The sequence below is a fragment of the Somniosus microcephalus genome, chromosome 11 (assembly GCF_052327205.1).
Source record: "Somniosus microcephalus isolate GS21.2 chromosome 11, FLI_Smic_1.0, whole genome shotgun sequence".
Lineage (NCBI taxonomy): Eukaryota > Metazoa > Chordata > Chondrichthyes > Squaliformes > Somniosidae > Somniosus > Somniosus microcephalus.
Window position 1 is genome coordinate 211,410,601 of NC_140997.1, and position 24,299 is coordinate 211,434,899.

The 24,299-nt window shown below is 43.0% G+C and overlaps 1 protein-coding gene across 1 annotated transcript in view; it reads left to right on the forward strand.

Annotated features, from left to right (window-relative positions):
* The first annotated feature begins 3,590 nt into the window (after window positions 1-3,590).
* The window catches only part of stab1 (stabilin 1), a 298,755-nt gene continuing 278,046 nt past the window's right edge, over window positions 3,591-24,299 (forward strand). Inside the window, exons 1-4 of the mRNA XM_086001826.1 lie at window positions 3,591-4,632; window positions 6,903-7,036; window positions 18,934-19,052; window positions 23,474-23,559. Coding sequence (XP_085857952.1) covers window positions 4,540-4,632; window positions 6,903-7,036; window positions 18,934-19,052; window positions 23,474-23,559 — 432 coding nt within the window. The 5' untranslated portion in view covers window positions 3,591-4,539. The remainder of the gene's footprint in view (window positions 4,633-6,902; window positions 7,037-18,933; window positions 19,053-23,473; window positions 23,560-24,299) is intronic.

The window sequence follows — 24,299 nt, forward strand, 5'->3', positions numbered from 1 at the left end:
TTATTTTCAGGGTGGGGAGAGACAATCTGTTTTGTTTTATTGAAATAGTTTTAGTCTCCTCTGATACCATGTGAATACTCTGCTGCCCTCTAGTGGCTCTAACTTTGTGATTATTTTTCACTCTCTTTTACAGGTGCCAGACAAATGCTACCAGATAAACTAACAACCAAACCCTCGTGATCAATCCTTGTCATAATAGACTATACAAGCTGACACTATATTAGGATAACTGAAAATTTATCTGAAAGTTCCCCTGTATCAAGTTGTTAATTTTGAAATTAAAGTTAAGACTGAAAATTTACCCATATCACAGGTGCGCCTGTTAAAAAAAAGACTTGCACTTGTATAGCGCTTTTCACGATCACCAGACGTCCCAAAGCCCTTTACAGCCAATGAAGTACTTTTGAAGTGTAGTCACTGTTGTAATGTAGGAAACGCAGCAGCCAATTTGCACACAGCAAGCTCCCACAAACAGCAATGTGATAATGACCAGATAATCTGTTTTTGTTAAGTTGATTGAGGGATAAATATTGGCCAGGACACCGGGGATAACTCCCCTGCTCTTCTTCAAAATAGTGCCAGCTGAGAGAGCAGACGGGGCCTCAGTTTAACATCTCACCCAAAAGACAGCACCTCCGACAGTGCAGCACTGTCCCTCAAAAAAACACGTTCTTCTCATAACTTGCAGCAATACATTGTTCCCCAATGTAATGTGCACTGCTTATTCAGTGGCACACATCACTGAAATGGAATGGTGCAGTTTAACCCTTGTGAATACCGAATGCCTCTTGAAACTTGCATGTATGTTAACTGCCAAAAATAACTTATTATTTGCATCCACTTATTGATGGCTGAGTTGCATTTTGAAGGTTTATAAATAGTATTTTTTTACCTTCACAAGTCACTGAAATGTTAAAATATTACCCATACTAAAATATTTCTCTGGTATGAAGAAAGCATTTTCTGGATTAGTTAGTTTTTGTATTCGGGAATTAAAAGGGTAGTTTTGCTATTTTGCACTCCCAGTACAGATCCTTGTTCAACAGGAGTGCATTTCAGAATTCCCAATATGTGCTTCCGATGAGCAAAGACCGGTGCTGGGAGAGCACATTTGTAAATTTACTCATTCAAGAGTAATTACATCAGGGTGGAGCACTATTTGCAGAAGGTGTTTCCGCAAATGGGCCCTGTAAAGTTTGTTGAGTGTGATCCATTTTTTTGAAAGTACTATTTGTGGATCTGGGGTCTTAATAATAATTTCTAATAAGGTATATTAATTATCGGGACAAAAGTGTGGTGATTAAGGATTTGTGAATAGCATAAGGTTATGTAGAAGTGCAGGATGTTTCAAGACAATGGGTAACACTCAAAGGGAGGCACAGCCACTCAGCAGCGAAGCAGATGAATGGCAAATGACACTTGATTGCGAGAAGTGGAAGCTAAACATATTGGTGCTAAAAGTGTAAAATAGTTAAACAATTAAAGTTACGTCATTGAGTTCAGCAGGAAGAAAGATTTTGGGTGTGCCCGCTGGGCAAACAATTAGCGTCGGTTCTGTTGTAGGGCAGCATTACCAAGGAAAATAGATTGTTAGGGTGTATAAGTACAAAAAGGTTGTAATGATACTCTATAAGGTAATAATGAGATGACACCTGGGGTCTTGTGTACTGATCTGGACACTGCACAGAAAAAAACATGAAGAAAGGACTTGCATTTATATAGCGCCTTTCATGAACTCAGGATGTCCCAAAGTGCTTTACAGCCAACTAAGTATTACAAAGTATTTACAGCACAAAAACAGGCCATTCGGCCCATTAGGTCCGTGCCGGTGTTTATGCTCCACACGAGCCTTCTCCCACCCTTCTTCATCTAACTCCATCAAGTTAGATATATTTCTTAAGGCTTTCTTAAGGCTAAAGTGATCAAGGGATATGGGGAGATGGCAGGGACAGGGTACTGAATTTGGATGATCAGCCATGATCTCATTAAATGGCGGAACAGGCTCGAGGGGCCGAATGGCCTACTCCTGCTCCTATCTTCTATGTTTTTATGTTTCTAACATATCCTTCTATTCCTTTCTCCCTCGTGTGCCTATCTAGCTTCCCCTTAATTGCATCTATGGTATTCACCTCAACTGCTCCTTGTGGTAGCAAGTTCCACATTCTAACCATTCTCTGGGTAAAGAAGTTTCTCCTGAACTCAAAGTGCTTTGAAGTGTAGTTAATGTTGCAATGTAGGAAGTGCAGCAGCCAATTTACACACAGCAAGGTCCCACAAACAGCAGTGTGATAATGACCAGATAATCTGTTTTAGTGATGTTGGCTGAGGGATAACTATTGGCCAGGATGCCAGGGAGAACTCCCCTGTTTTTCTTTGAAATAGTGCCATGGGATCTTTTACATCCACCTGAGAGAGCAGACGGGGCCTCGGTTTAACGTTTCATCTGAAGGACGACACCTCCGACAGTGCAGCACTCCCTCAGCACTGCACTGGAGACTAGACTTTGTGCTCAAGTGTCTGGAATGGGACTTGAAATCACAACCTTCTGACTCAGAGGCAAGAGTGCTACCGACCGAGACACAGCTGACAAAAGGTGTTCAAAAGGATTAAAAAAGACAGGGTGAAGAATGATGATAATTTGTTCTTGCTGAAGAAAGGAACGCAGGAATATAACTCATGATTTAAAAATCACTATGGAGGAAATTGGTGGGCCTGAAATGTTATTTGTGTTAAACCAGGAAAGATAACAAACGAACATGATAATAAATTAAGCGAACCTTAATCTAAATGCAATTGAGAGAGTACTTCATGCTTAAAATTGTTAACTTATGGAAAACTGCCACCTAGTACGTTGAATATGGCTTGGGTTGGCATAGCTACCTAGTCCATTGAATGTTATACTGGGTTGGCATAACTACCTAAGACATTGAATGGGGATTGGGTTGGCATAGCTACATAGTGCATTGAATAGGGACTGGGCTGGCATAGCTTGGCACCTGGTATATTGAATGGGGACTGGGTGAAATAGACTATAATCTACCACAGTGAATATGGATTCAGTTGGAATAGACTATCATCTACAATAGTGAATCTAGACTCCACTGAAGTATTCAAAACATACCCTTTTGATTCAACATGGAGTGGAATGATCTGCACTTAGCCACGAGGGAAATTAACCTTTTTCGAAGGGGTCCTGTATATGGATGTATTTTGAATGCCATCTAATTCTAACATTTTATATCATTTTAAATCAAGACAGTCACCAGAAGCAGCATTGTGGCGCCTTGCCATGGCACTGCTTGGAATCTCATTGCTCAGCGAGCGAGCCACCCAGGGCTAACTGTGCCAATTATTAAACACACCAAGGAAGAGAAAGACAGAGAAAGGCAAAAGAGAAATACTTTATAGTCGATGCTGTGTCCAACAGCTGAAGTTGCAACTGAAACTATATTAAACTTTCCAGATTAGCCCAATCAAAAAATAAAAGACACCCCCTTGGGAATGTTTTATGACCCAAAGATCGGGATGTTTATAACCAAGCTTACAGGCTACTTCCTGCGAGAGACAACAGAACAGATATGCTAACGGTTGCAAATATAAGTCCTTAGTTGTGACTAGGAAGTCTCATTAAGCCGCGAGTTATTGCAGGAGACCAAAAATGTGCGAACGCAGTTGTTTTTCTGTGGTTGCTTTCATTAAGGAAGTGAAGATGGAATGTATTACTGGGGCTAAAGACTGCAGTCTTTTACCGCTGATCTGAATACAATGTGAACGATCGCGGGCGAGAGCTTTGACAGAGCCGCCGCACCATATGGGATTTTCTTGCTCAGAAAGTTTGCTTTCTGAATTTTTCTGTGTGTCTGGAGAGGGGGTGGCGGGAGGAAGGCGCTCTCTTCAGCGATCTGTAAAATGTTATTAAGGGACAGTTCGGGAGCCGGTAGGTGAAGCGTCGCTGTGTTTGTCCACCCTGTGTGCACAGAGACTGAGAGCAGAAACCCGCAGACACCAGGAGACATCCCCGGGCGACTAGCACCCAGTCTGTGACATTATTATTTCCAATGTCAGCCTAGAAGCAGACGGATTTCCGAACATCTGCCCCGCTCTGATACGGCGGGAGGAAATCCCTGATTTTCCTGTTTTCTGGAGTAACGTTTGAATGCAAATCCCGGGTCTTTCTAGTATATATATATATATAGAAAAAACAGAAGCAAGTCCTTCCCGAAGCAACTCTTATCCGCTTTTAAAAAAACAACCCCCCCCCACCCCCCCCCCACCAACCAACCCTAGTCCAGGGTTGCTCCCGTTCCCATCTTCATGCCCACTTGCATTTGGGAGCTGAACGAGGCACAGGGCTGATGTGAGCTTCCCCCCCTCCCCTCCACCCCCGACTCGTTCTTGTTGTTTAAATCCGGCTGATGGTGTTTGGGGATCTGGATCTAGTCTGTGTTACAAATCTGTGACCCTATAGGATCGCCGAGCGCGCAAAGAAGAACAAGAACAACAATATAGTCCAAATCTGAGCCGGCGGATGCTGGAGAAATGGAAAGTGTCAGTTTCTCGCTTTTAGCAGCACTGGGGCTTTGCCTCTTGGCCAGTCAGTGTCCGCGGTCTGTAGCAGCCCAGAGAGGGAAGGTAAGGAGCCGGGTCACAGTGACAGGCCAACTCTCTGTGATATATTCTACCTTTTCTATCCTGCTGCTTTCGGTTAGTGCTTGTGTTTCGTTTTCTTATTCTGTGGGAGGGAACAGTCCAGTTGTGTTCTTTCCATGTTTTTCCTCACTGGCAGTCACCCCCCCCCCCCCCACCAACCCCCCTTCCACCCCCTCCGTGGTGGAGGTGGGTTAAATCATTTGTTTTTCCATAAATGTTACTGAGCTACCCCCAGCAAATCGCAAGGAGGGGGGGGGGGGGGAAGGAAAAAACAAAGTAGTGGGGGCTGTGTCTCTGGGATCGCAGATTGTCCTGGCATGGCTGGAGGGCAGGAGGCTTTTATTGTTGGGGGGGTTTGATAGAGATCTTTGTAACTGAGGCATGGCCAGGGGCAACATATGGAGACCTACAGTTGGTGTTTCTTTTTTGCTTCTCACATCAATATGGGTATTTTAGCAAGTTGCTTTATTTTGTCTGCATGTTGAAGTAGGGCGATGGCCTTTTGCCAAGTCCAAAACCAAAGGGGGAGGGGTGTAGGAACTGGGTGGGGTGGGTCAGAGTGGGCTGGGTGTGAGTGGGATGAGGGATTCCGTTCTGATGTTTCCTTTACTAATTACAAAAATTGGTTTAAAAAAATCTTAGTAGCTAACGCCTCTGTATCAGAAAACACAGTAAATGTTAAAATCTAGACTTTTGTTGGGTTTAATTTCTTCTGTGCGTTACTTGTAGCGCCACGGTTAATGCACGCCTGTAAATTCCTGTCTGCGCTATACTAGCACAATGCTCAAATAGTGCATACAGGAATTAATGCAGATATGTTAAGCGGTGTGCTAAGCATGGCACATGGTGGAAATTAAACCTACAAGTGTCTAGTTTGCATTTTAGACATTTCTGACAGCCCAGTCAAAAAATAGACTGGCCATTCCAAACTGGCTGGGTTACAATCCTTATAATAATGTTTTGCAGTCATTGCCCCCCCCCCCACCCAATTTTCACCATTTTTCTCCCTTTTCTCCTAACGGCGCTGTCACAATATCTGCTACTTTTCTTTGCGCGTGGTAATGAACAGCACATCTACTATATTTGACTTTATTATAAAAATCATAAGGGACGTAAACATTAAAAAATATGTATTATGGATATCAGTGTGATTTCATGGTGCCCTGCGAGTGATGCTTCCCACCAGTGAAGTTCCTGTTGATATTATATACTAGAGGGGGACCCAGGTTGTGGTTGATTGAAATCTGGGCGTTTGGAAAATCTAAGACAAAGGGACAGGGCCTTTTTTTTTTAGGTCTACAAGCCAACAAGGAAACATCAGCGCATTGCTTCCTCAATCTACTAATTCACATCCACAAGACCACCAAGGATCAACTCCCAACCGTAATAAATTTAAGAAAAGAAAAAATTAAATGATCGACTATTGTTACTATGGCGACAACCAAAAATAAGGATTGGCCATTCTGGTGGCAAACTAAATGGAAGATGCCAAGCTGTGTGCTACAAAAAATACCATCAAACCTTAAGCAGATTGTTTAGGCCATCGTTAGTGTTCTGTGAATTGGCCAAATATGTATCACTTTTGGGCTTTTTAATTCTGTTCAAGAAGAATTTTTGCTGGTTGAACTAAACTCACATTAGGTCATTTCAGGTCAGTTCACAAAGACACAAATGTAATCCAATTCAGACTATTTTGAGTTCAAAAGTACTTGTCACATAAAACGGATTTGGCTAGTAAATTAATAATTTAAAGCAGGTATTACCTAGTTGAGAGTGTGATATTTAACTGGGGCCAATGTCAGCTCTGGTTCTGACCCTGGGTCCAGCGCTCATTCCTGTTTTACACAACCCGTCCAATTTTTATACCAGTACACTTTACACCTAATCCCAGCCTATTACCATCTCGTCTAGCTTCTAATCTCTTTTACTTCTTTTGTTTCTTTTATTCTTTTGTCCGATCGCAGCCCTGCCTCCGATCTAGTTTCTTTTCTTTCCAGTTTTGAAGAAGGGTCCAACCCGAAACGTCAACTCAAATTTCTCTCCATGGATGTTGCCTGACCTGCTGAGTTTTTCCAGCATTTTCTGTTGTTATTTCAATTTTTATACCCATTGAGTTGAATGGAAATGAAAATCAGGTGGGCTCTATAACGGGCCCAAGAGGTGAAGCTGAAAATGACCCTCAACATGTCTGGTGTAAACATTTTAACTTTTCTTCCCCCCACCAACCCTCCCTTGTTTATAAACAATCTCAGAAACATCAAAGATGTGACGAGCAGATAGAGCTGACGACAGCCACGGCCTGTACCTCCTGTGCGATAAGCCAAAATCTCTTGTGTCCTCGAGGCTTCCAGAGGAATAGACAAGGCTTCGGGATCAGAGACTGCAGGTAGTTCCTCATTCAAATCAACACCTGAAGTCTTGCTAAACCACTTAGAATTTGATTCACCAAACTGCACAGCTCTAAATGCGTATCGAGGATATACTACTGAAAGATATCCCATGGTTATAGTAGTATGATTATATTGATACGTATAATATGATCACTGTATGTTGCTCAGATTTCACTAGATGTTCGAAAGATCGAACAAATAGATTCACAATTTTCCTTTTAGGGTACAAATGTAAGTTTGGTCTGAACAAACACACAGGCAACAGATTTCATGTACAAAGATTTATCTTTAATAAATGCTTAACAAACACCGTTCATTATTTAAAGTACAATTCCAAAATATAAGACTCACAACTTATATTGATGTAAGAAGTCACACAACACCAGGTTATAGTCCAACAGCTTTATTTGAAATCACAAGCTTTCGGAGCGCTGCTCCTTCTTCATGGCAACTTATATTGATATTACCCGATTTGGTCCGAGGTGATCAATCTCTGTCCAAACCTCTACGTAGGGTTTCTGTCCCCAGGTCCCTGCTGTTGAGTGTTGCTCCTAGGTCCTCACTCTCTATCTGGGGTTTTCCCTCCTGGCTTATACTATCCTAATAATCTGTCCCATCTCTTTGGTTACACATTTGCTACTGTCCCTGCGCCCTGATGATTAGTTTACCCTATTCCACATCCTGTCTCATCTCCTTGATTAGTTTACGTCTTACTTCATCCATTTTCTCTCATTGACCCATTGTTTGCTAACTGGCGTCTGTAGTGACTTCACTCGTGTCTGACGAGGTTACCTATGAGCCCTCTGTTTAGAACATTCCTGAACCTCTGCATTATTTATCCATTATCCCTTACACATGGTGACTCCTCCATTTTATTTCAGTTTTCTTACATAGCTTCCATTTCCACATTCCTCCCTTTGATCATTATCATTTGACCAAATGATTTGATCACCATAAGGCTGTTTACCATCGTCCTTTGTCCTTTGTAAAGCCTGATACGCTTCCATTGATTCCACTCGAACCTTCAGCCTTTTCTCTAGTCTTTTCATGCTTATCCAGGTGAAACATAGGCATATAAACACCAGCCTGATCATAATTACAGACACGAGTCTCACCCAGGGGTGTATGTTCACATTTTCGCCCCAATTCCAAAGGTCGTCCCACCAAGTATTAATTTTGATTTGTTTAATCTTTTGGTCAATGTCCTGGGTATTCATTTCCACCCTTTCGTAGATTTCGTGAACAAGATCAAGCTTATGTCTAATTTCCGTTATATGTTCTTCCTCTAGCTGGATGTTGATGTTAATTTTTGTGAAATATTTTGTCAAGCGATTCTTCAGGTCTATTGACACATTAAATTAACAGTTGCATGCCTCTGGATGTTGATAATTTCCTCATTTCCTATTCTCATCGGTATCAGGGGGTGCGTGCAGAAGGTTGGGTTTTGGATAGGGCAGTCCTTATTCCCATAATGGTAACTAGCTTCAGTGGTGGTAAAACAATATGTTCCGTCACCCATATAAGCGCTTCGAGTGATAGGTTTGTGAATCGCGTTCTCCATGATCAAGGAGCAATTTATGGCCGTATTTCCCTTAAATCCACATCGCGCGATGCGGGTCAGGTAAATTTTATATGGGCATATTACTGTTCTTTCTGTAGTGGCACATTGTCCCAATGCAGTTCCCACTAGAGTGCCGTTCTGCTTCACAGCATATGGCCTCATTCCTGCCACGGCCACCCATACTCCTTTTTGTATAGTGCCTATGGTTTGGACCTCAAATAATGGCATTCCTTCCTGGTGTCCTATCATGGGGACTCCTATCACCATCCCTACAGCAGTACTTCCACAGGGACCCGTACATTCCTCGTTGAACCATACCCTGCTGAGTTTCCGTAGTTCACAGTCACTGATAGTAGCAGGAACATTCTGCTTTATCAGACCCCGGATTTGAGTATTGTTGATCCAAGTGGGTACTTCTTCATGTTTTGCCAGCATTAAGTTTTCTCTCAGCTGGCCCAGCATCCAATTGCCAAATGTCATGCACAGTGTTTGTTGTTGGGTTCCGTTCGCCGCCTTTTGGCCGTGTTAATAAGTTGATTAATAGTCCGTGCATGTCCCTCTAAGACCTTCACCTGTTGTGTTTGGGTCCCTATACTTTCCTGTCCTGCCTGTGACTCTTGTCTTTGATTATTATTCAGTTCCTCCAATTACATTTTGACTTGCTGGGTTAAGGTTTTAACCTTGGAGTTCAAATTAGTTATATCTAGAGTATTTACAGTGGCCATTACTGCTCCATAGACTGTCCCTGCATCATTCAGTAATCCTCTCTTCCTCCTTTTCCTAGCTGTCTTTGTTTCATTTCCCTGCTTCCCTCCTATCTCTCCCTTGAGCAACATCGAAGTCAAGTCCTGATACAATCTTTTGGTTCCCTCCGGGCACCAATCGGGCAATTGTACATCGATTATATTCAGTACTATAAGTATTAATTCATATTGTATATTATCATAAACAATTTTGGCCGTGTTTCTTAATATTACTCCTCCCTTGGGTCCCGGCTCGTGTTTGGGGCAGTCCCAAACTGGAACCAGGGTACTGATTAGGTTTCTTACAGTTGAATTGCTGCTACATCCCACCATAATCTGTAAGGAGGTGCTTGTCTTGCTTATGTTGCAACACAGTTGTTTATCTATCTTAGTACAATTCATCTCATACTCTGAACCAACAGGATTTGCCCCCGATAGAACCCTATGGGTACCCCCTGCATTCTGCATAGCCATCCATACTATAGCCTTAACATCTTTTCCCGTACAAGCAATACACACAAAGTTCAGTTGAGTTTCCGTTGCCGTCTTATAGCAGGTTTTTCCTTGGCTGCTACACCTGCACTCATTGTTGCCATTGGTAGGTACGTGAAAACCTGCATTGTTGTCTTGGGCACAGTTCTGACTATTCCGTCCGTCTGCGGTAATTGTTACATCCGAGTTCTCAGCGAGGAGGATACAGCCAAACACCAGACCACAGTACCCCAGAAGGGTGGGTACTGGGATTTCCATGTGCAATAATCAGTTACCTAGAAAGAAAAAGAAAGCTCAGGGTAGCAACTGCACTTATTTACAGTTCTATCTTTTCTGATACCCAACGCAACCGTTTGGGTCGTCCTGGACTGGGCGGGAGTAGAAGATGGTTTCTAGTCCAGTTGATGGGTCGGATTAAAGACGGGGTTCGAGAGGCCATCCACATACACGTGGGTTTTGATTTTCTGGTCACCGTCGCCCTCCCTAAATTTTGTCTGAAAGGGGCCATCAAGAACACTTAATGACAAAATTTTACATTCGTGCGGGTCTCCTGGGTACAGCATGTTCTGCGCTAAGTTTGTCAATTTAGGCTGATACTTAACATTGATATCCCTCCCTTGTAGGAGTAGTGTCCATCTGGCTATTCGTTGTGAGCTTACCGAGCCATCTTTAAGGCTACCATCCATAAGCATTTTAATAGGCGTGTGTGTGGTTAGTGTAGTGTATGTAACTGTTCTACCTTTAAGAGAACTATATGTAACCGTTCACCTTTAAGAGAACTATTTTAGGTGTGGCCCTACTTTATCTTGGCTGCTGTATACTGTAATACCGACGGTGACCACACCGGTATATAAGTGCTGTGTCAGGATTTATTGGGCAGATTCGCCCTGACCTTCGAATAGTAAAGTCCTGTTAAAGTTACTCTTGTAGTCTGTGTATTAATTCGCCATAATACCTACAGACTTTACAGTTAGGATAATCAAAGGGTTAAGTCCGACGATTGGAGAGAATTTGTGCATAGCCCAAAACACACTGAGTAAATTTTTCTCACAGGGTGAGAATGCTAACTCAACAGGGGTCAGAACTCTAGAAGCGTAACCAACAGGCTGGAGCTTCCCAGAGTGTTCCTGTAATACCGCTGATAGGCCGGCCTCACAAGCGGCAGTCTCCAGATAAAAACTCAGAGACATGTCGGGGCTGTGTAGTGAAGGGGCATGGGTCAAGGCTAATTTTAGCTGGTTAAAGGAATCCGTATGTTGTTGGGACCATTCCCCTGCCACTCCCTTCTTTAGTAAGTTATATAAGGGTTTTGCCAGTAAAGAGTAGTCCTCAATGTGGTCCCGGCAATATCCAGTGATCCCGAAAAGGGACCGGAGGGATCTTACATCTGTGGGGGTAGGCAACTTGGAGGCGGACCTTTTTCGCTCTTCCGTTACCTCCCTTAGTCCCTCTGTGACTTGCATTCCCAAGTAATGCACTGACCATTTCGCAATCTGCGCCTTTTTAGGGTTTACCTTTACCCCGATCTTGTGGAGGGTTTTAAATAGTTCCTGTAACAGGACCTTATGTTCTTCCATGGTGTCAGTTTGGAGGAGGATATCATCTACATACTGAATGAGTGCTGAGGGCTGGGAAAATCACTTAAAACTATTTGCCAGTATGTTTGAGAATATTGAGGGGCTGTTGTGGAAACCTTGAGGCAACCGAGTCCAAGTGTACTGCTGTCCCTTGTGAGTAAAAGCAAACTTGTACTGGCATTCTTTTGTTAAGGGTATGGACCAAAATCCATTACTGATGTCCAGGACAGTAAAGATTTTCACAGTTGGGGAAAGTTTTGAAGCGGTCTCTGGGACAGTGGCAACAGTGGGTGCCACGGAAGGCGTAACCTTATTCAAGGCTCAGTAATCTATAGTCATTCTCCAGGACTTAGCGGGTTTTGAACGGGGCAAATGGGTGAGTTATTGGTAGAAGCAATGGGTCGGAGCACGCCTTGATTCAAGAGACTGTGAATAATATTGTCTAAGTCCTTTTCTGCCTCTACGGGAATTTTATACTGCTTCTGGGGCGAGGGATCGGGTCCCATGATTGAGACTGGTCCTGCCATCCGGCCACACTCGTGTTTGTGGGTGGCAAAAACATTTGAGTTTTGGGTTAAAGTATCCTGTATTTCCGGGTCGTCTGTTATGGTAGAAGGAACAAAAGTAAAAGTTTTCATGCAGCATACGCGCGCGTCATACGTCCCCGTGGGTATTAACCCGTCAACACAAGTTTCGCACATTCTCCAAATACATCGGTTTGCTGGGTCATAAGCCAAATTATATATTCTCATGAAGTCAATACCAATTATTGCCGATTCCCCCTGCATCTGTGGCACCGATAGGCAGGCATGCTTAAATTTGAAACTTCCCAATTGAATCTCCAATGGCTTAGTGATTGTAGCAGTCTGCCCATGACCGGTAAAGCCGCTAAGGAGAATTTCTTGATTAGTTAAATTGTTGTGCGAGAGAAGGTGCTGGTTTCCCAGACACGTTCTGGATCCGCCTGTGTCCCATAAAAATGTGGTATCGCGACCTCCTACGACACCTGAGACTATAGGCCATCCATGATTGTCATATCCTGCCTTGCACACGACCTCCGAGGTCGGACCCAGTCATTGTTGGCCCCCGGGCTCGAGTGCCGGTTGCTGATGGAAGGGTGCCATTCGCCCGGAGCATCCCACAGCGCCGGACCAGTTACTTCTTTTTGGCGCCTGGCACTCCCTTTGCCAATGTCCCGTCTTTCCGCAGTTATAACAGGGTCCCCTTAGTGGTCCATATCCCCTATCTCCCTGGTTTGCTACCGGATGCCTTGGAGATCCGTCAGTCCTCCATGCTGGCAGGTCATTTCTATCTGGGCCTGAGCGGAAAGCGTGGATTTTATCTTTTGATTGGGGAGAGGATTGATTTTGATCATCCTGCGAAGCCCTGGTCATACGCCTTAAGATCCAGGCCTCATTATGAGTGTCGTCGGTAGGGTCGAAGAGCTTACATGCCCTTTTACCGGCATCAGAGGCATGGGAAATGAAGGACTTAAACCAGGTGGCACGAGGACCATCATCCAGATTGTCGCGGTTCAATGTTCCCATCAGGTTACAGAAAACCACCCACAAGCATTCCGCATAAGCGCGGGGGTGTTCTTCGCCACCCTGTTTAAAGTTTGCTAGTTTCATAACGGGATCCTTGCTGTTAACTCCTGCCGCCTCCTTAATGACGATCCACATTTCAACTATGGTGCCCTGCCCTGTTCTCTGGGTTTGGGGCATGGCCCCGAATATCACGGGTCCCAAACACAAAGTCATTAGTTTCCTCAGCTCTCCCTCATCTAGTCCCTGAGTCTCAGAGGCCTGGAGAACTGCGGCCTTCCATAATTCAAAATTAATCTTGCCATCGAACTTAGGTATGTTTTTGGCAATATCATTGAATTGGGAGAGAGTAAAAGGGGTGGCATAATTGATGGGTCCGTTGGGCACATCGCCTACCGCTTGACTCTCGGTCCTTTCCTGTGTCCGAACAGTGACCATAGGGTTCATGGGTAGTGGGGGTGGCTGCTCCTCTGGGGCAGTAGGACCTTTATTATTTCTATAGGGTGGTGGGGAATCGTACCATGACGGGTCAGGGGGGACGTAGTCCCTTTCTCCTGATCGGTCCTTCTCATAGTTCTGGGCCGCCTCGGCCAGACTTGAGTAGTCGATACCCTCTCCGCCTCCGTCAGAGAAAGTGCATATTATGCCTTTGTGTGAGGATAATTGTGACTTTAATACTTCTATTTCTTGACAACAGTGGGTATGATCCATTTTATCGTATTTTTCCCGCTGGTGTGACTGTTGTATGACCTTGAGGGCTGATTTTAAATCCTGACACTTTTCCTCTAGGGCACAGCGATCCCTTGTGGACTCGCCTAGTTGTTCCTGCATTCGGTGTAATTTTTGATTACTTGCTTCGACTGCAATCATACTAGAGGCCGTATGGAGAGTGTGCAATCTTTTATCACTATGTAATTCCTCATTTACCTTTTGCAAATTTTTAACCTGATTCCGGAGCTGGTCTAAATCAGACAGCAATTGGTTTTGGGTCTGACCCTGACTGTGTGTTAATGCTCGCTCGCTCATTAGTTCAGAGTAACAGGCTGCCATCAGAAAATATTTAAATTTTTTTTGTTTCATTTTTCCCTTTTTATTATTTTGCTCAAAGAAGGTCTGACCTCCTTTGAAACTTGGACCGGCGACCGTCACCACCCAGTCCTTATATTTTCCTACTATTAGCTGATTAAACTGTTCTTCCCAATCCTGGGAGGTCTCCCCTTTAGACGCGTCATGTTCTACCATAGTTACTGCTTTAAAACCTTATCCGACTCTAACAGATATACCTTATCCGACTTTAACAGATATACCTTATCCGACTTTAACAGATATTCCTTATCCGACTCTAACAGATATTGTCTGTCGCTTGTTCAGCCCCTTATTGTGGTATATTTTGTCCAAAACAAAGTTCTAAAGTCCCATCTGGGTTCGCCAATTGTTGCTCAGAGTTCGCTAGATGTTCGAGAGATCGAACAAATAGGTTCGCAATTTTCCTTTTAGGGTTCAAATGTAAGTTTGGTCTGAACAAACACACAGGCAACAGATTTCATGTACAAAGATTTATCTTTAATAAATGCTTAACAAACACTGTTCATTATTTAAAGTACAACTCCAAAATATAAGACTCACAACTTATATTGATATTACCCGATTTGATCCGAGGTGATCAATCTCTGTCCAAACCTCTACGTAGGGTTTCTGTCCCCAGGTCCTTGCTGTCGAGTGTTGCTCCTAGGTCCTCGCTTCCTATCTGGGGTTTTTCCTCCTGGCTTATACTATCCTATAATCTGCCCCATCTCTTTGGTTACACATTTGTTACTGTCCCTGCGCCCTGATGATTAGTTTACCCTATTCCACATCCTGTCTCATCTCCTTGATTAGTTTACGTCTTACTTCATCCATTTTCTCTAATTGACCCATTGTTTGCTAACTGGCGTCTGTAGTGACTTCACTCGTGTCTGACGAGGTTACCTATGAGCCCTCTGTTTAGAACATTCCTGAACCTCTGCATTATTTATCCATTATCCCTTACACATGGTGACTCCTCCATTTTATTTCAGTTTTCTTACATAGCTTCCATTTCCACACTGTACAATGTAGCCTGATTTACTGAGGCTCTGCTGGTGATACAGAGCCAGATTTGTGGTGCGCATGCGTTAAGAATTCGGATGTATGAGGTTTGCAAGCTACATTTTGGGATGGGTAATTTTGGGACCGCAACGAGGCTGCACTGCAGAAAAGCAGGAGGATCATTACCATTGAATATTTATTTAAGTCAAGTCCATCACAGAATTTCACATTTTTTGGATGAGGCTTCAACCCCCTGCACGCGTCTTGCTATAGAATATGGGTGCCGCAGTAACCTTGGGATCTAACATGCTTCTTAAAGGGAGATTATTGTTCCATAGTGGTTGTTACAATTGTTATTTCATTTGCATCCTCAATTAGATTGTGGTGCATTTTGCCTCATGCCTTTGTTGGTTTTGATGGGTAGTCCACTATTTTAGCATTTTGGGGATTTATTTATCTGTAACTAATTTCCTTTATTATTCCTGTTTGCTGCTGCAATTTAAATCACACCATAAGTGCTGAGGAAGGGAATTCCTTGGCAGTTCTGATGGGACAGCGTGATTTAGGTGAGGAGGAGTTCATGACGGGCCAACACATGTAGGTACAACACCTGAGATGCATCCCTCACACCTGCCAATGCCCTGTGCTTTTAGACCCCTTTGCACCTCCCTGGACATGGCAGGAGAGACCTGTCTTTGCCACCCGCGCTTCACAAGAAAGGCGATCACAGTGTTCTGGCATCTGCTACAGGATGGCCTCCAGGACAGGGTGAGCTCTTCCTGTAGGGGAAAAGATTACCAGACCCTGAAGCTTACATGCTAGTGGATCCTTCCAAGCTACCACAGGGGGCATCTTCCAGCTCACCCAGTCTGCAGTGCACACATGTATAAAGCAAATGACTACATTTGCAAGGAGCAATGCCATCATGGCTTTCCCTGTGGAAATGAGGCATCAGCTTGCGCCTGATGCTAAGGTTCCTCAAGTGCAAGGCTTCATAAATGACACCCATGTGAGAAACAGGGCTCCTGATATGAACCCCATGATTACATTAAAGGAACGTGTTTGCACCCAATTAACGTTCAGGTGTGATCTGACCACAGAAACATCATTAATTACATCAATGGCCGTTACCCAGGATGCAGCCACAATGCCGTCATTATGGGGCAACCCACAGCATGATTTGAAAGAGATGAATCATTGGGTTGATGGCTGTGCATCCCAATGGGAGATTCCCTAACAGCAGAGGAACATCTCATACTGGAAACCTGAGCAGCTGCTTGGTGTTTCTCGTGGCCATCTCCACCTGCAAGCAAATTGTATGGTGCAACTTTGGCACAATGCAGTTGTGTGTGAAAAAGGCAATAGCGGTGCGCTAATGCAAAAAGAAAATACTGCAGATGCTGGAAATCTGAAATAAAAACAGAAAATGCTGGAGATACTCAGCAGGTCAGCAGCATCTGTAAAGAGAGAAACAGAGTTAATGTTTCAGGTCGACGACCTTTCATCAGAACTAGCAGTGCACTACTCTTTAAATGGTACCTCCCAGACCATACAGGACTTCCCAGCTTAACTTTGTGCCACGCTTGATGGGGCCCATAAGAAATGGTTGTGAGTACACTTACCGTTAGCTTTCTCCTGATATCAGCAAACCTCTTCCTCATTTGCAGCCAGGCACGAAAGACCGAGGTGATTGCAGTGACTTGGTGGCACACCTCAATTTACAAGGAGTGTGGCCTTCAACCCTAGCCTTCTTTAGTCCATTTCCTTCATATTCAATGGAATTGATTTTTAACTGCACTTCCCCAAACATTGTTTTAAGGTTTTAATATGTTTGTAAAAACCTTTGACCAGGTGTAATAATGAGGCAGCCCTACAGATTATGTAACTGACAGCACATCCAGAACTTTTACATGTTGAGAATTTGATCCATAAGGAGCCCAACCTGAGAGGCCATATGTTAAAGTTGAGAGTAAAATATCTTTTGTATCTTATGGTTTCACATTATGTTTATGTTATTAAAATTATTAATAATTCTTGCAAAAGTTTTGTGATTAATTGTTCTTTAATAACTTAACTAAGAGAGCTTACTAGTCAATAGCTTGATGGCAGGACTGATTGCAATATACTCATGGGGTTGTACTACAAGCATTTTGCCAAGTTATATCTGGCAAAATGCTTTTTCCTTAATACACTACTGATTTTTCAGTATAAGGTTCATTAGTGACAAAGTTGCAGTTTACAACAGACTAAGTCTAATTTGCTGGTCACTAATGTACCTTTTTCTCACACTGTCAGGCTGAATTTCTCTGATCACTATGTACTGTGATATTGTAGATGTATTATGAAGATTTGCCCTGGCTGGTATTTCCAGAAAAATCATAGACATACTTACTAGAAAAACTGGCTGGAGGAAATCTTTGTGAAGGTCTTTTTGATGTCACAACACTTGGCGACTGGTATAATTCTTCCTCAGTATGTGATCGCTTTGTATCACATATAAGTTACAGTGTCACGATTTAGTTCACCAAGTCCAAGATGGTTTCTGTTAGCTGTCAGGAGTCGGGATGTTTACTGATGATTCTACAGCGCTCAGCTCCATTCACAACTCTTTGATAATGAAGAAGCCCACGCCCGTCTACAACAGGACATGGGCAAAATCCAGGCTTGGGCTGACAAGTGGCAAATAACATTCACGCCACTTAACTGCCAGGTAGTGATCATTTCCATCAAGAAAAGACCCAACTGCCTACCCCTGACCTTCAACATCGCCACCATCACTGAATGCATCACCATTAACATTCTGGGGGTCACAATTGACCAGAAGCTTAACTGGAGCAGACATATCAGCAACGCGATCACAATAGGCTGAGTACACTGTTCATCTCCTGACCGCTCAAAGGCTCTCCAGCAGCTACAAGGCTCAAGTTAGGGGTCTGATTGGATACTCACCACTCACCTATATGGGTGCAACTGCAACAACACTCAAGAAGCTCGACACTATCCGTGATAAAGGAGCCAATTGATCAGCCCCCCCCCCCCCCCCACCACTGTATTCAATATCCCTCCCTTCTCAGTGCACCGTGTCTGCAGTATGTACTATGTACAAAATGCACTTCAGGAACTCACCAAGCTGATTTCGACAACATTTTCCAGCCCCGCGGTTTCAACCATCAAGAAGCACAAGACCGGTCAGATCATGGGAACATCATCACCTCCAAGTTCTCCTCTAAGTCACACATGTCATCCTGATTTAGAGGTATACTGCCACTCCTTCATCATCGCTGGGTGAACATCCTGGAGTTCCTATCCATCGTCATAGCAACAACACAAGGACTACATTAGGTCGAGGTGCCATTTTCTCAGGGCAACAAGGATGGGCAACAAATGCAGTCCTCAGTCAGCCAACCTGTGTGAGAAGTTGAGGAGTGGACACCATGTTCAATTCTGTAAGGAAGAGGAAAATAGGAAAGGGTATCAGACTAGGCCATTCTCAGCTCCTAGTTGCAGAAGATAGAGTGTTGATACTTTAGTGGATGGTTAACAGTGAGGTTGGTGATACGATGATAAATAAATGTGTGGGGGGGATTTCCATTTGCTGTGACATTGTAACAAGAAGAGTGGAGTGACGTTCATTGTTAAAAATATTCGGTACAAACTTTTCAGTATTTTAATTATTAAAGTAAAACTCTAAAGGGATCAATTAAGATCAAATCTGATTTAAGATCAAATTTTTTCTCAGGCGAAACTCTTTTCTCTTAAGAGTACATCACAGTGTACAATTTATGAAGGCGTACTGACAAGGTTTTCCTGTTAAGCAAAATATAGTTAAATATATTTAATATTTTCATCATCTCTATTCTCTGCAGTATTTTAATGATTTTATGGTTTATTATATATTTACATTTAAAGTTTTACTGTGAATTTGGGCGGAGGACAGCTGATTGCACAAGCTGGTTGCAGACATATATGCAAGAAAAAGGTCACAGCATCCAGGTGTTGCAAAGGATTCTGGAGCCAGGACTGCCTAGGTGAGTAATGAGGGTTTGATTCTCTAAGTGATAGAGACAAACCTACTATAGTGTTTTCTATTATGAAATAAATTGTCATAATTTTTAATTTGCATAAACCACACTGATAAATTTCAACTAGCGTGGAGAATTATCTCTTGTTTCACTTGGAAGTATGCACTGATAAGTATAGTTCTGTGACAATATTTGTGTATTATGTTTTCTGTAGACCTCAGTATTATAGGTGAAGGGTTCATTTTTTTTCTGAACCATATGGCAAATTCAACATCCTTGAATTGTTTCATATAATGAATTGGGATTTAGAAATGAGTCAAAGGCTAATTGTGTGCAACTGCGTTGATTAAATCAGGAGCTGCAGATCTGCATTCCCTATACAGGAAACTCTCGTTTAAACGGCACCTAAATATTCGGAATTCTCTATTAACCGGCAAAATTCTCACTCCGAAAACAACACCTCAATAACCGGCAATGTTGCCGAGTCCAAGTCTCCCGCAGTGGCCGAGTTAGTCAGTGGGGGTAGTTCTCCAAACTGCAACTACTCGGCTTCTTGACACTGTTGGAAGTCAGAACACCTCAAAAACAGGAGTCTGACTCTCCCGCGCTGCCGGTAGTCTCTTCTGATCCGCCATTTTACAGGGGTACTGTGTGTCTCCCACGCTGCTGGTAGTCATTGCATTGCATTACCCTCAACTGGCAGTACTGTACTTAATCAAGCATCTTTCACCATCCATTTAACACAGCATTCTGTAGGTGAGTACCCAATTACTGTATACTGCACATTTCTTGATTTTTTAAATTTTTCTTTGTTAAAAATAGCCTCGGTAGATAACCCTCTCCGTCATCCAGAATTTTTGATCAACTGGCAACACGCCGGTCCCGTTGGTGCCAGATACCAGAGTTTCCTGTATTCTATAATTATATACTTTGAAGTCCCCAAGGCTGACCTGTTTGCACCATGCTTTAGATTATTTTACTTCCTTTCTCAAACATTACTCCTGATAACTCCTGGCGTGGTTTGGGGGGACCACCTTTGGAATGTGGCTTGATTATTCTTGGGGTGGCTTGGAGGATCCACCTTGAATTGCTTGGGGGATGGCATGGGCATGGCTTGGTTGGTATTTCTACCTATTCAGCCTTTAAGGTAGGCTAACTTGGTAGGTATAGTGTATGGTCGTACTCGCCCTATTGCTGCTCCCATATAACCAGATACAAGTCTCATTTTCATTTAGCTTAGATTCTTTAATTTATCATTAAGTAGCTAACAATTAGAACTCCAAGCTGCTAAAAATTGGAAGCCCATTTAGGGTGTGCAGCAATTACGGACGTTAAGCAGGCATCCTTTTCATAGCTCACGGTTTAGATGGTGCAGTTAAATTTTGGTAATTTGTGGGTGAATTGGATTTATCTATGTGACTCCAATATAGCGGTTTGGAAACAAATAACAAGAGCTGGCCCTCTTGATAAAAAAGTGTGGTGCTTTTTCTTTTCAAAATGGGTTGTCCATGCCCACACAATAATAGTGGTATTAAGGTCTGACAGCTAGCTTTTACTGAGTCACCAGTTTACAGACTTATCGGGACTCACATTTTGTTTCTTTCACTGTCAGCAAAGCTTTGCTTGTTGGTACCAACAATGGCCAATATTCTAAAGGAAAACCAATCAGAATTGGAGCCAAGTCTAGCGAGCAGAATGAGAACATGAAAAGTAAAGACTTGGATTCTGAACTGTGTTGTGAATTTGGCCAAAACATTGTGCTGATGATTTGGTGATGCTGACTAGCAAAATTGAAAAATGCAATTGTACTTTGCCATTCGCTCAAACTTAAAAGTTCAAGCAAGGATTATACAATATTTAAGAAACCTGTATAGAGCATTGTGTGACATTAATTCATTGACATCATCACATGAAACAAAGTAATTTTGATCATGTATTTTGCCTTTCAATGAGCAATTTCCCAAATTAAGTATACGGTAACATGTTAAATATAGGATAACACACAGCTTAAAGTGTAGATTGGGGTTGTGACTACAATTTAGAGCAAACCGTTAGCAGTTTATTGACATCAGAAGCGTATCAGAGGGGAAACTGGAAATAAGTATAGCTGCAGATATTAAACACAACAGCAAGAAATTCTTAAAGAACTATAACAGTAAAAGGACAATCAGTGAACCAGGAATAAGACCTTAGAATATGCTAGTGGGGATGAAACTAAGGATAAGCAGAGAATAGCTAATATATTCAATGAATACTTTCTTGAAGCATTTAATAGAGAATGCTACACAACAAGGTGCCCTGCCTTAACTGAAATAATCCATATAGATTTATTGATTTCAATATCAATCTGAGGGAAGGTCTAGATGAACAAGTCCTTGGATGAAATTTAACTCATGATTAGACCCAAAAATCCACCATAACCCCAGTAAGAGACCGGCAGAACTTTCTCCACCACCCTGGAAAACAGCAGAGACCTGGTTGTGGTGGGTCTTAGCTGTTTCTGGGAGATTCTGAACTGCCTTGTAAGGGGAAAAATCTCCACCCAGCCCTTACAAGGCACATTTCATCAGGGAGATAGAGCCGGAGGCAGGGACTCCTTCATGCCTGGATCAGATGGAACCCACTGTATCGCTGGAGGCTGATGCACTGAACGAGTTGAGGCTTGCTGGGGAGAAAGTGGGCCTCACCAGTGGTGTCCAGACCAGAGAAGCAGACTGGAGCCATAAAGGAAAATTTAATTAACATTTTTTTCCCCCCATTAGCCCCCTTATAAAAGGACAGAGGCTGGGTCCCATGGCTGGGATCTGGGGGAGGAGGGGGCAGCGGGGTGGAAAACTGCCTGGGAAACTATCTCCCCAGTGTTCGGTGGCCACTCGAATTTCTGGCTGCATGGGGCAAGCGGTATATCGGAAATTAGAACATAGTGCCTGCCTGCCCCGTGCAAATTAGATGTTCTTCCGCTGATTTTACAAACTCTGGCAGGGTCAAAGCTGAAGAGTACCAGTGGGCACAATCCTGGCGTAACTCACTGGATTGTGTCCTGAGGAATTTTGGGGCCCATATAATCTAACGTACTTATCAAAATCCTCATGAAAGATATTTGATAAGAGTGGGACTTCAAAGTAAATCTGGATATGGATAAGGAATTGGCTGAAGGAAGAAATACAATGGGTGCTTGTTAGGGGAGTGATGTCAGATTGACGGGGGGTGCGGGGGGCGGGGAGTACTGAGCAGAGTGTCTCAGGGATTGGTGTTAGAACACCTACACTTGCTAATCTACATTAACTAGTTGGAATCAAAAACCCAATGCAAAACAGTCAAAATTCAGGATGTACTAAACGGAGGAGGGATGGTGGGGGGAGGACTGCCATAGTCGGGATGGAGGAAACAGACAGGGATTTACAACAGGAGTTAGGTCAAATCTGCAAGTGGGCAAACCAGCAGCAGATGAAATACAATGCAATTGTGTGTTGGAAGGAAAAGTGAGATTGACAATTGCGGAAACATCCAAAGGTGAAAAGGAAAGGGATGGAGGAGTGACAGTGGATTTGGCACTTATAAATACCGAATCACCATGGAGCAACAATAAAGAATGCAAGAACAATGCTAGATGATATTGCTAGGTAAAATAGCCTGCTCACCAACCATCTTAATCCAGATATCTTATTATTTTCCACTCATTACTTCTATGTAAAATTATGCCCTGTTTCTCACATGCAGAAGGACGACATAGAATCTTACAGCATGGAAAGAGGCCATTTGGCCCATCGGGCCTATGTCAGCTCTTTGAAAGAGCGATCCAATTAGCCCCACTCCCCTGCTCTTTCCCTATAGCCCATTATCTCCATTCTAAGTGATATTTAACGGCATGCTGTGTTTAAATTCACTGTAATTAACAGCACAAGGTTTCAGTTTGTATCAACCTTTTGAATCCTTGCTGGCCATGTAATTAGGGTAAGTAAATAATACTAATAATTAGTGTCATGAATCTTGCCATTCACGTAGAAATGACTCATGGGATAACACTGGGCCGCCTGCTGGGGGCGCCGTCCAGGGAAAGTATAAATACTCGGGCGTGGGCCCAGCTTGCTCAGGACGTTTTTGTAACCAGGAACTAGTGATGGAACTAGAATTCATGGTTGTGAAACAGTTGATTAAAGCCTTGTTTTATCCACAGACCAAGTGCTTAGTAGTTTTCTTACGTCAATTAGTATGGCACCTTTCAGATAAGGCTTTATCATGTTGAAATGCTTCAAACAATGTATTACTTCTGGAATATGACTGTTATGTTGACAAATATATTACCATTATGCTACTAAATAATGTTTTGCGAATGAGCTGTTGTACATCTTGCATAATACTTTTTTAGATGCAAAACCTAAAACAATACTGTCAAGCAATGTAATAACATTTTTTGCCTACACTAGAATGCCCTGGTGGTTCCACAAATCCCTGCAATGGACATGGAACGTGCTTCAATGGAATATTGGGGAATGGAAGCTGCATTTGTGAGGTCAGTCTGCATTTCTTAAAAGCATATTCATTTTATCGCCTACTGCATTCGTGACACCCCTTTGAACATATTGGCCCAGTAATTCGGATCCCAACGCGTGAGTACGGACGGGGTACTCACGCATGGGCCCGATGGAAGTGCCGTTTTTCAGCATGCACAGCGCATGCGCGGAAAACCGGCATTTCCTTTCCTCTGAACCAAGGGGTTCAGAGGTCGAACGCGTGTGCGCAGGAGTCTGCGCGTGCGCGCTGAAATTCCTTCTTTTTTTAAGCTTTGCCCATGCGTGAAGGCCTCCGGTTTTTACGCGTGAGAAAAGCAGACGTAAGGACTTAGTTTTAAAAGGTAAGTGGTCTATTAATTAAAGTTAGACATTTTTTTCCACAGGTTTATTATTTTTAAAGAATTTACAGTAAGGTAAGTGTATTTTTAGACCCGATTTGTTAAAAAATTATTTTTTTCAAAAATTTGAATAATTGTTTAAAATAGTTTTTTACAGTTATTAATAGCTCATTTAATTAGTGGGATTTTTAAAAACGTTTATTTGAAGTTTAAGTACGTTTTGGGCACCCAGAGTTTTCATGAGTTTGACAGTTCTTACTATCAAACTCATGAATGAACTTTTGCAACCTCCGATTGGTTGCCCAGTGCTCACGTGATCCCAGCCGGCTCATCGAACTAACTACGCTGCTGGATCACGCAAGCACAGCGCGCCGGGAGCTGAACCGGGCCACTGACAGGAA